This window comes from Chiloscyllium plagiosum, chromosome 14, assembly GCF_004010195.1.
Source record: "Chiloscyllium plagiosum isolate BGI_BamShark_2017 chromosome 14, ASM401019v2, whole genome shotgun sequence".
In the NCBI taxonomy this organism is placed as follows: Eukaryota; Metazoa; Chordata; class Chondrichthyes; order Orectolobiformes; family Hemiscylliidae; genus Chiloscyllium; species Chiloscyllium plagiosum.
This window is the reverse complement of record NC_057723.1, coordinates 64506200-64519358: the sequence shown is the minus strand read 5'-3', so window position 1 is coordinate 64519358 and position 13159 is coordinate 64506200. Positions and strand designations below refer to the sequence as shown.

Sequence of the window (13159 nt, the reverse complement as noted above, 5' to 3'; positions counted from 1 at the left end):
ATCCTCCCAAGCAGTTCTAGCAAATTTCCCTGCCAGTATATTAGTCCCCTTCCAATTTAGGTGCAATCCGTCCTTCTTGTACAGGTCATTTCTACCCTAAAAGAGATTCCAATGATCCAAAAATGTGAATCCCTTTCCCATACACCAACTCCTCAGCCATACATTAATCTGATGTATCCTCCTATTCATGCCCTCACTAGCTCGTAGTGAGTAATCCAGATTTTTCTGCTCTCAAGGATCTGCTTTTTAAATTCCTGCCTAACTCTCTGTAATCTCCCTTCAGAGTCTCAATCTTTTCCCTTCCAATGTCGTTGGTTCCAATGTGGACAATGACCTCCTGCTGGCCCCTCTCCCCCGTGAGAACATTCTGCACCCTCTCTGAGACATCTTTGATCCTGGTACCAGGGAAACAACACACCATTCTGCTTTTTCTCTGCTGGCCACATAAATGTCTGTCTGTACCTCTGACTACAGAATCCCCTCACACAATTGATCTCTTGGAAGCCGACGTATCCCTCGTTTCATTAGAGCCAGTCTCAACACCAGAAACTTGGCTGTTCGTGCTATGTTCCCCTGAGAATCCATCACCCCCTACATTTGAAATGGGTAAGGTCCTTGAGAATGTGGCTGAACAAAGAGACCTTGAAGTGAATGTTCATAGCTCCTTGAAAGTAGAGTTGCAGGTAGATAGAATAGTGAAGAAGGTGTTTGGCGTGCTTTTCTTTATTGGTCAGAATATTGAGTACAGGAGTTGTGAGGTCATGTTGCGGCTGTATAGGATATTGGTTAGGCCACTTTTGGAATATTGCGTGCAGTTCTGGTCTCCGTCCTATCGGAAGAATGTTGTGAAACTTGTATGGGTTCAGAAAAAGTTTACAAGGATGTTGCCAGGGTTGGACAATTTGAGCTATAGGGAAAGGCTCAACAGGCTGCGACTGTTTTCCCTGGAACGTCGAAGGCTGAGGGGTGACCTTCTAGAGGTTTATAAAATCATGAGACGCATGGATAGGATAAATAGACAAGGCCTTTTCCCTGGGGTGGGGAAGTCCAGAATTAGAGGACATAGGATTAGGGTGAGAGGGGAAAGATCTAAAAGAGACCTAAGAGGCAACTTTTTTGCGCAGAGGGTGATGCGCGTATGGAATGAGCTGCCAGAGGAAGTGGTGGAGACTAGTACAATTGCAACATTTAAGAGGATCTGGATGGGTATATGAATAGGAAGGGTTTGGAGGGATATGGGCCGGGTGCTGGCAGGTGGGACTAGATTGGGTTGGATATCCAGTCGGCATGGACAAGTTGGATCAAAGGGTCTGTTTTTGTGCTGTACATTTCTATGACTCTATGAGATGGAAATGTGTTGCTGGAAAAGCGCAGCAGGTCAGGCAGCATCTAGGGAACAGGAGAATCGACGTTTCGGGCATTAGCCCTTCTTCAGGGCTAATGCCCGAAACGTCGATTCTCCTGTTCCCTAGATGCTGCCTGACCTGCTGCGCTTTTCCAGCAACACATTTCCATCTCTGATCTCCAGCATCTGCAGACCTCACTTTCTCCTCTATGACTCTATGAGACCAAGTCACCAGATACAGCTAAGCTGGACTGAGGTAGCAGCCTAGCTTAATGCCATGTTCTAGTTGAAATAGAATGCACAGCAATGCAGGAAGAGAGTGAATGACCTTCTCTGCTCCTCAAGGGTAAGTGTCACCATTTTCTCTCAGATGCCTCACACTCACAGGGCCACTGTACACTTGAACTCTGCCCTTGTCGTTAATGTAAAATCACCATAGTCCTACCAGACCATAGGGCTGCTCCCTCAGGAGAGACAGAGCAAGTCAACTGGTGTTGATTTAATCTGAGGGTCACCAAGCCTTGGTTCAGGGGGGACATTGAGAAGGAGGTCCTTCAAGGTAACTGCAGCCAGTGTTTGATTTGAATCCATATTTTGGGGTCACTCTTGATTGCAGACTAGAATGCTTCAATGACAATTAGTGCCTCTTTGAGAGGACAAAGAAATAATTCCCTCTTAAGCTGATCTCCTTGCAGAAACGCAGCTTTAATACTAGCTCATTATTCCTCCGAGTATTTGTTACTAACAAAACCAAAAAGATTTTCAAAAATTGCTTTTCCTGCCACAGTAAATCTACCCTTCTGTCTTGATAATCCAGTTTTTCTTCAAAACATTGTGGCACTAGACTTGCTTTAACCTTGTGTCTCATCGAGGAACAGCTTGTAGGTGGTCCATATCCACCTACAAGACAGTACTGGTTGTCCCCTAACTGACACTTCTGTGTGCATCTCAAATTCCATCCATCTTTGTAGTTCTTTGTTTTCACATCTTTTATTAACTTATGTTTTGGTTTGTTTACAGACACCAAAATTTTCCGATCGCAATGGTTTCTGTCATTGTTAAACTACACCCTCTTTCTTGCTTTCTATCATTTTCTGAATCGAGTTTCTCTTTATAGTTCATGATTTCTTTCAAAGGGCATGTTCGCTTCTGGGCCCACTGTTTGAGCTTATACTGTATTTTCATGCCTTCCATCTTTGTGCTTCATGTTCCCAATCCATGGGCCCAACCTTCTGCCCCTCATCCTGTACAATCAACCAAAATTTAAGTTTTCCACGGATCTTCCTTTCTCTACATATATTTCTCCATTGACTAGCCTCTTCTGATACACATTTGAGTTTGGTACCACCTTTTGACAGTTGTCTTTTGGGACTAATGGCCTCATATTGACCACTACAACTGATCAGACAACCTGACAATTGGACCAGTATGACCCTCATAGCTGTGCAATATTTGGCTATGAAAAGCTTCTTGCTCCTCATTACTTTCTGTAACTTCTTAAGAATCTGCAAATTTGTGAGCCATACCAAACAGTATTGAAGAATGCACTCAACTAATGTGATTTCCATGCTGTAAAATTATTATTTTTCCTTCTTTACTGGTTCCATTTAGAAGGAAAAAAAACAGTAGATGCATGGGAACACCACCACTAGCAACCTCACTGGACCTCTCCATTTTTTAACCTTCTCTCTTGTAATAAATCATAGCTCCCAAAGTAAAAGTGGTTTCTGATGTCCTTACCTTATATCTTAAGGTCCACCAATATTTTTCTGAGGCTTTGACTTTAAATGAACCCCTCTCTCCCTGCATGCAGTGTATTTAAATATTCTGATAAAGCTTAACTAATTGCAGCCCTTTCCCAGCCTGGGGCCTGATCACTAATTACTAGTGGAACTTTAGGATTCATGCCAAAAGCTTGCTGATAAGAACTATATCCTCCCATCATTTACAATAAATGTGTAGTATATACAGCCCGCACAAGTGCAGATGATAAAATTTTGGCAGATCAGCTAAACTGTAAATTATGAACTATTTTTTCTGTTAATGCGTGGTTCTTTTCACTGACCTCATTGATAAAAGAGTTTTCTGCTGTCCTTTTTGTAAATATTTATGTTCATATTTGCATATATATCTCTGACTTAATCATTAACAAACTCCCACTTATTGTCAGTGAGAAATTTGGCTGGTGTTTCAAGTCTGATCCCTGTCCACTTTTCCATTACCTTATTTAAGGGAAGGCAACAGGCTATTGGTATTATTGCTGGACTGTTAATCCAGAGACCCAGGTAATCATCTGAGCATCTGGCTTTGAATTCTATTACTGCAGATGGTGGGATTTGAATTCAATGAAAATTTCGAATTAGGAGTCTAAAGATAACCATAAATCATTATTGGAAATGTCCATTTGGTTCACTAATACCCTTCAAAAAAAAGCTCCTTACCTGATCTGGTCCCTACATGTGACCCAAGACCCATGACAATGTCATGATCAATGAATGCAGTCTAGTCAGCAATGTCCTCATCCCATGAATGAATAAAAAAGGTCACAATTATTTTCCTGTCTTTGCATTATTATTGACAGACAAGTTGCCAATTGTGCAAAATATAAAATGAATTTCTTTTTCCCTTCATCTTATATATTTAAATCCATGACCACTATTCATTGAAATATCTTGCTAAGGGCAGACTTACTGTAGACTGGGATGGTGTTCTTCAATATTTCTTACATATCTGACAACCATCAATTATCTCTATGAGCTTAATGTACTTCCCAGCCCTTAATCCTGCATACTTTACTAAAAGTTTCAATGTTCTACAAGATGGATGAGATGAGAAAATGGCCTATATTTTTAACACAATTGCCTTTGTCTTCTAAATTTCTATACCCTAATGTCAATCACATTTCTTTAAATTATTTAGTGGAGTGATTATGTTCCATAAAAGGAATACAATATTGTTCCAACTGTGTAAATTGCAGCTGCACAGATTTTCCAAACACCAGAGCTTTGTTGTTTTCTATATCAAATTTCATCAATGTTTTTTTCATTGATGGTCTGCTTAAAAACAAGGATATTTCACTGGACGCTAAATCTATATTAATAAAATGATTGATTCTTGCTATTTACATGAAATAATTACTCTTCAAAGATTTTACTGTTATCACTTCCGAACTGATGGAAATCAAATTCATTAATTTTGTTCTGATTCTTTTTACTTAGGGTTGAGCTAACACTTAACCAATGTATTGCATGCAACAGATGTGCACCCACTGCCAAACTGCATAATTGAAAAATTCTGCCACCAATATGTTCATCACTTGACTGAAGCTTCTTGTGATCGATACAATTGATCTTTAATCTGTATCTCCAGCTTCATCCTTCAAATCTTCGGTTTCATGTTTGGTTTTGAGGACTTTACACAGCATATAGGAAATAAAATATTTGCACAGCGACTGCTATCCCATCACTAAGTCACCGTTTATTTATGTGTGCACAGTAAATTGACTCTGACCAACTAGTTCAGAGCCAGTCCTGAGAGTGAAGAGACTCTGATTCTCCTGTCAGCCAGGGTTCCCTGACTGGTTCAGGTTTACAATCCTTATCAAGGATCTCATAGTAAATGAGTACTTGGCCCTTGTTCCAATCACTACATTCCTTCCCCCACTAAATATGAGGATGCAGGCTGTTTTTTTTCTTGTAGCTGCTTTTGGAATGTGTTTGCCGCAAATCCTGTCCTCCCCCTTTGGCTCAGGCACAGGCAGCATACACCAGACCATAGCCTGTTTCTTGAGCTCAGAGCGTCTCGGAACAGTTTCCTTTTCTTCCTCAGGCGGTAATGGTATTAAGGTTGCATCCATTTGGACTCTGAAGTTTCTCTGATGCCAGATGCAGGGAGAGAACCCATGGATTCTGACAGCCTTTCTGGCTGTTCTGAGGGGTCAGGTATATTTTGCTCCTGTGCCGTTTGCGAGCTAGTAACTTTCAAGTGATCCACATATTTATTCAGGACTGCCTCACTGACCTGAGCTTGTATGTCATGGGACCTGGCCTTGCATCAACTTCGCCTTGTACCCATCCAGGGCCATTTCCGTGGTTTTGACACCAAAGTTTGTCCCCCGAAGTAAGCTGTCTCTCTTGCTTAGAAGAGGCACGTGGCTGGCATCGGCCATCCTGTGGTTGTTACGTACACATGTACACGCTCACCTCACTCCACCCACCATTCTCACACACAACCCCCACCACACACACATGCCCCCACACACCTTCCCTCCCGCCCATACACACATCCACACACCTCCCCCTCACACACAAATCCACACACACACATACACACACTCCCCCACACACACTTACACACCCACTCACATCCGCAACTTGTTAGTATCACTCTGAAGTTGCCTGGATGGGTTTAGCTCCAACAACACTCGAGAAATTTGATACCATCCAGGAGAAAGCAGCCAACTTGATTGGCACCACATCCACAAACATACACTCCCTCCAATACTCAGTAGCAGCAGTCTGTACTGTCAAACGAAACTTGTAGGTAGGGTGAGTGATGTATTCGCATCCCTATCAGAAGAGGTATCTATTGAGCATGAGGAGGTGAAAAAAGCTATCTTAAGTGCATATGAGTTTTTACTAGAAGCCTGTAGACAATGTTTCAGGAATCTAAGAAGGGACCTTGGTCAAACCTATATTGAGTTTGAAAGGATCAAACAGACTAATTTCGATAAGAGCTTTAAAAATTGAGCAAACCTATGATGCCCTTTGAGAGCTGACTATTTTGGAGGAATTCAAAAGTTCATTGCCTGAAGTAGCGCTAACTCATGAGGAAGAGCAGAGAGATAAAATGGCAAAGTTAGCAGCTGATGCGGCTGATGATTATGAACTGGTCCATAAAACACGGTTTGGATTCCAGAATAAATTTCAGTCCACGAGGAATAGAAATTGGGGCAAAGAGAAATCCTCATGTGGAAAGGGAAAGGTAGCTCTCAGTCATAAGATCATAAGGATAACTTACCAAGGGGTAGAAAAAGAAACCTTTGAGGGGGACAAAGAAGTTAAAAAGCTCTGGTGGAGATCCAAGATGGCGGCAGTTTGAGTGGTCTTCTATGCTGGGCTCTGTGCCATACCCCCTGACCAGGTGGACCTTTACCCCCTTCGTTAACCACCCCAGGAGAAAAGCTTGCTAATATAAACTTACTGAACATCTGGAGCTGATAAAATTGTGGTGTGACAGTTTTAAGACCAGAATGAAAACAAATAAAGGAAAGGGGCTGAAAGTACTCCCCTACTGCATTGAGGTGCCTGCAGCCATTGCTCAAACTCCTGGGGTGGCCCCTTTGGATTTAATGGGGCAGTAGCAGTTACTCTCAGAGTTTGCAAAACTCTGAGAAAAGATTGAAGCAGCGGTAGAACCACTATCTGCCATGCTGAAAAAGCATGAGCAGGAAATTTAATTGTTGGACCGTAGAGTAGAGGCATGGAGGAGAGGATCACGGCATCGGAGACTGTGGCAGAGGTCTCAGGAGGAAGGATCCTAACGCTGGAAGACCAGGTTCAGGTCCTTCAGGAGCAAGTGGACAACCTGGAAAATAAAAATAGAAGAAAACCTTATGGCTTTTGGGTCTTCCAGAACATGAGGAAGGCGAACACCTCGTTGGCTTCCTGGAGAAGTGGCTCCAGAACTCTCTGGGGCTGGAGTTGGAGTCGGGCCTGTTGACTGTGGAGCAGGGCCACCAGTTCACAATGCAAGGTCTGGGTCGGACCTGCACCCCTGCGCAATCCTAGTGTGACGCTTGCATTAAAAAGAAAAACAGTTAGTGATTGAAACAGCAAGAAGACCAGGAAGAGATTCACAGGGTTTAATGCATAAAGGCTCAAGCATAATTTTTTTTTCAGGACTTCTCAGGAGCCATAATTAAGAAGAGAAGGGCATTTGATGTAGTTAAGAGAAAATTAAGGGATCTGAACATTCAATATTCCTTGAGATACCCGGCCATGTTGCATTTCGCTCATTAGGGACGTTAAATAATTTTGATTTTGCAGAAAAGGCAAAGGACTTTGTGAATTCTCTGAATTAAAGGACTCGGGTTGGAGTGTGGGGGAGCATTGTTACAGACAATGGTATGGTTGTTTTTTTATTTTTTATTGCCCCTTCTTTTCTCCTCTCTCCCCTTGTTTTATCCTTATTGGCTTTATACGTACTGCCTTGATGTAAAACTGGAATTATTTCACATATCGGTCAGTTGGATATTATCTGCAGCTTTTTCTTTACTGCTGTCCTTTTGTTTTGGCTATACCTGTGGTTAAAATGTGTGTGTGTGTGTGTGTGTGTGTGTGTAGGGGTGTTGGTTGATAAGCATCCATTGTTAACTCTCAGAATACAAATAACAGGTTTTCTTCATCTATGAATTGCCTGGGGCTTGGGCATGGCCTCAGCTAGAGGGAGTTAGAATGGTAGCAAGGATTGGGAGGAGTGCCACCTATGGGCAAGGGGGGAGATCTCTAGTGAATTGGGGGATAGTTGGGTGTTTGCATAAGTTAAATGTAGTGGTTAGTTTTTTAGTTGTAGTTTTTATAGGAATAGTTTTTAGACTTTATAGAGTTAATGTCTTTGTCACTTTCCGTATCTCAGATAAACTTCCTTCTCTTGGGAAACCACGGGCTGCCCTGGACGACCATGGCTAGTGATTTGTTCAGGTGGTGCACCTGGAATGTAAAAGGGAGCCATTCCCTCATTAAAAGAAAGAAGGTGCTGTCAAGCCTTAGGAAGGAAAGGGTGGACATCGCCCTGCTGCAAGAGATACATTTAACTGATAAGGAACATCAGAAACTGCAGCAGGGTTGGGCTGGGGCTGGGGGGGTGGGGTTTGTGTGTGTGCTTATGAAAGGTTTATTCTTTCTTCTCCTCTTGCTCTAACAGTAGAGGAGTGGCTATACTGATAAGAAGGAATCTCCTATTCCAGCTAACTGAGCAAATTAAGGACGAACATGGATGGTTCATCATTCTTAAAGCTCTAAGGTTAGGTAAATTGCCCGTAGTGTTAGGTGAAGGGGTAAATGTAGGGGAATAGGTCTGGGTGGGTTGCGCTTCGGTGTGGACTTGTTGGGCCGAAGGGCCTGTTTCAACACTGTAAGTAATCTAATCTAATCTAATACATGGAGAAGAGTATGGCGTCCTGAATGTGTATTGTGCCCTGGCACACCCTCTTAAATTTCTAATTGATGCAGTCACTAAGTTAATGATCTTGGCTTGTGCTGCATGATCATAGGAGGGGATTTTAATTGCCTAATAGATCCCGAGATTGACAGGGTGCCAAGGGGCCCGGCAGGTGCGCCCGCACAATCTAAGTAGTTGGTGGACATGTGTGAGGAGTTGGGATTAGTGGATGTATGGAGGCACCTCCACTCTAATGGAAGAGACTTTACTTTCTATTCCAACCCACACTAGTGCCATACACGAATTGACATGTTTTTTATGCCATCGGATTGTTTGGACAAAATTTGGCGTGCCAAATAAGGGGTAAATGTAGGGGTATGGGTGGGTTGCGCTTCGGCGGGTCGGTGTGGACTTGTTGAACCGAAGGGCCTGTTTCCACACTGTAATGTAATCTGTAAAAAAAAAAATTGGGAATATAACTGTCTTGGACCATGGATGCATGACACTGGCGCATGGACCCATTCCTATTAAGAGATAGCAAATTTGTTGAGTACATCACAAGAGAGTTCAGGGTCTTCTGGGATATCAACTCGGGTATGGCCAATAATCTGGCAATACTTTGGGAGGTCACTAAGGCATATTTACGATTATTTCGTATTCAACGACTAGAAGGAGGCAGAGGGAGGAGCAACAAAGGATGCTGGAGACCCGGCTGCAGATAGTTGAGGAAGTATAATAGGCCCTCTTTGGTCAAGCTGCAGTGGGTCACGGCCCTCCGGGCGGCTCTCAGCTCATTGCGCACACAGGTGGCAAAAAGTGGTCTCCTTTGCTAAACAAAGACTGTTCAAATTTGGAGATAAGCCAGATACATATCTGGCGAGAAAGAAAAATGCTTCCCAATCTATTATGTCTGTTTAAGAGAAGGCTGGCACAGTTACCCATGAGTTGATCTTCTTCAATTCACGGTAACCATGCCAGCCTTCTCTTAACTCTGTGAAGTCTTCCCTAAATTTATGTCGGTTGGAGGGAGGTGAACATGGTGCAGCAAGAATGCTGTCCTTTTTTGAGAACCTGGACCTCAGTATAAACATGGAACAGGTTTTCCTGTTGAATGCGTCTATGACAGTACAGGAAGTACAGAAAGCAATAAAGCATCTCCAGGGTGGCAAAGCACAGGGGCCAGATGGATTCCCAAGTGAATTCTATAAGAAATTCATTAATGTGTTGGTGGACCCATTTCTGGGGATGTTTAGGTATTCTTATACCCAGGATTGTCTGCTGTCCTCTCTTAGGGAGGCTAATATCTCCCTCATTTTAAAGAAGGGGAAAGACCCCAAAGAATGTGCTTCATACAGACTAATTTCACTGTTGAATGAAGATTTTAAAATTCTATCCAAGATGCTGGCCCTGTTGTTGGAAAAGGTGTTGCCCTATATTATTAAAGAAGGTCAGACGCGTTTTATCAAGGGCCGAAGCTCCCCCAGCAATATCAGGAGGGTACTGAACATAGTGCAGGTATGCCAGCAAAGATTGATCCTGGGTTTAGTGGTCTCCCTAGACCCAGAAAAGGCGTTTGACTGGATAGAATGACCGTACCTGTTTGGGGTCCTAGAGCACTTTGGTCTGGGCAGAACCTTTGCCAGATGGGTGGCCGTATTGTATAATGATCATAAGGTGGCGGTCATCACAAACGGCACTAAGTCAGATAACTTTAATATTGGGAGAGGTAGTGGACAGGGGCGTTCTCTTTCATCACTGTTATTTACCTTGGCAATTGAGCCGTTAGCTGAGGCTATCAGGAGGGATCCAGAAATAGTGGTGCCAAGGATGGGAAGGGGGAGCATAAAATCACCCTATTTGCTGAAGATGTCCTTTAGTTCTTGGCCAGTCTGGAGGAGTCCGTTCCTCGATTTATTCAAACAATTAATTTATTTGGCAGTTTTTTGGGCTACAGGATCAACTTTACAAATTTGGAAGTCATGCCGGTGGGGAGGATTAATGGAGGTGGTCTGATCTAATGGATGGAATGCAGTTCCTGTTTAGAAGGTCATCAAAAGCTGTTTAAAGCTAACTATGTACAACTATTGGAGAGAATAAAGCAGGATATGAGGCGGTGGGAGGGATTGCCGTTATCATGGTTAGGCCGAATAGTCCTGATTAAAATGAATGCTCTTCCTTGCCTGTTGGACTCCATGAGAATGCTCCTGTTGTTGCTACCCAGATGAGTATTAGGGAGGCTCAATGGTTGACTAGGTTCTTTTATTTGCTGTCGCAGGTACCCCCTAATTAAATTTACCAAATTGCAGCTTTTTCAGGGTGAGGGAGGGTTGGATCTTCCGGACTTGAACAGATATCAAATAACCGTCCTGTTAGCATGTTTTGATGACTGGGTACAGGGGGATTCGGAGGTGATTTGGCTTGACGTTGAAGCCTCGCAGTTGAGGTGTCCCCTAGTTAATCTATTATTTATGAATAGGATTGAATCTGTGACCGAGCAATGTAAGAGCCCAATCATTTTGAATATGCTGAAAGCCTGGAGGGTAATGAGGCAAGATGAGGGCAGTTGGCTTAAGACCTTGCCGTTTACCCCGTTGGTGGGAGCCCAAGGTTTTAACTCTGGCTTTAAGTTATTGGAGAATAAGGGAATCTCTTGTTCGGGAGATTTATTCAAGGAGGAGGTCTTTATGTCATTTAGAGCTGAAAATGTGTTGCTGGAAAATGCAGCAGGTCAGGCAGCATCCAAGGAACAGGAGAATCGACGTTTCGGGCATAAGCCCTTCTTCAGGAATCTTTTCGACGTTTCGGGCATAAGCCCTTCTTCAGCATCTCTGATCTCCAGCATCTGCAGTCCTCACTTTCTCCTTTATGTCATTTAGCCAACTAAGTCAGGAATATGGATTAGGAGAAAGCGAGGTCTGTAGATACTGGAGATCAGATTTGAGAGTGTGTTGCTGGAGAAGCACAGCAGGCCAGGCAGCATCCGAGGAGCAGGAGAATCAATGTTTCGGACATAAGCCCTTCATCAGGAACGTTGATTCTCCTGCTCCTCGGATGCTGCCTCATCTGCTGTGCTTTTTCAGCAACACACTCTCAACAGGAATATGGATTGTCTAACAAGGACCTTTTCGGTACTTTCAGGTAAAAGATTATATACAGAGGAATACCACGCTCTTGGTCAGTTTTACAAGTCAGACATGGGGAAAAGAGTGCTCGAGTGTATGGGTGCTCTTTTCATTAGTACTTTGCATCATTTACAGAAGGGATGTGTCTTAGGGGATGTGGAGGGACTCTGCAGGACATGGAATCAAGAGCTAGGAGAGGATATCTCATTGGAGGTATAGGAAGATATATGGGAAAATAGAGTCAGAGAGATGTACAGCTTGGAAACAGACCCTTCGGTGCAACCCGTCCATGCCAACCAGTTATCCCAACCCAATCTAGTCCCACCTGCCAGCACCAGGCCCATATCCCTCCAAACCCTTACTATTCATATACCCATCCAAATGCCTCTTAAATGTTGCAATTGTACCAGCCTCCACCACATCCTCTGGCAGCTCCTTCCAAATACATACCACCCTCTGCATGAAAAAGTTGCCCCTTAGGTCGGTTTGATATCTTTCCCCTCTCACCCGACCCCAGGGAAAAGACTTTGTCTATTTATCCTATCCATGCACCTCATAATTTTGTAAACCTCTATAAGGTTACTCCTCAGCCTCCGATGCTCCAGGGAAAACAGCCGCAGCCTGTACAGCCTCTCCCTGTAGCTCAAATCCTCCAACCCTGGCAACATCCTTGTAAATCTTTTCTGAACCCTTTCAAGTTGCACAACATCTTTCTGATAGGAAGGAGACCAGAACTGCACGCAAGATTCCAACAGTGGCCTAACCAATGACCTGTACAGCCGCAACATGTCCTCCCACCTCCTGTACTCAATATTCTGACCAATAAAGGAAAGCATACCAAACACCTTCTTCACTATCCTATGACTCCACTTTCAAGGAGCTATGAACCTGCACTCCAAGGTCTCTTTGTTCAGCCACACTCCCTAGGACCTTACCAGTAAGTGTATAAGTCCTGCTAAGTTTTGCTTTTCCGAAATACAGCACCTTGCATTTATCTGAATTAAACTCATCTGCCACTTCTCAGCCCATTGGCCCATCTGGTCCAGATCCTGTTGTAATCTGAGGTAACCCTCTTCGCTGTCCACTACACCTCCAACTTTGGTGTCATCTGCAAACTTACTAACTGTACCTCTTATGCTCGCATCCAAATCATTTATGTAAATGACAAAAAGGAGAGGGCCCAGCACCAATCCTTGTGGCACTCCACTGGTACCAGGCCTCCAGTCTGAAAAACAACCCTCCACCACCACCCTCTGTCTTCTACCTTTGAGCCAGTTCTGTATCTAAGTGGCTAGTTCTCCCTGTATTCCGTGAGATCTAACCTTACTAATTAGTCTCCCATGAGGAACCTTGTCGAACGCCTTACTGAAGACCATATAGATCACATCTACTACTCTGCCTTCATCAATCTTCTTTGTTGCTTCTTCAAAAAACTCAATCAGGTTTGTGAAACATGATTTCTCACGCACAAAGCCATGTTGACTATCCCGAATCAGTCCTTGCCTTTCCAAATACATGTACATCCTGTCCC

General features: G+C 43.5%; 1 protein-coding gene across 1 annotated transcript in view; it reads left to right on the top strand.

The window, feature by feature from the left end:
- LOC122556853 (putative ammonium transporter 1) overlaps positions 1 to 7134 on the top strand; it is a 96704-nt gene extending 89570 nt beyond the window's left edge. The window contains exon 11 of the mRNA XM_043704108.1: positions 6980 to 7134. Coding sequence (XP_043560043.1) covers positions 6980 to 7134 — 155 coding nt within the window. The remainder of the gene's footprint in view (positions 1 to 6979) is intronic.
- The last annotated feature ends 6025 nt before the right edge of the window (positions 7135 to 13159 follow it).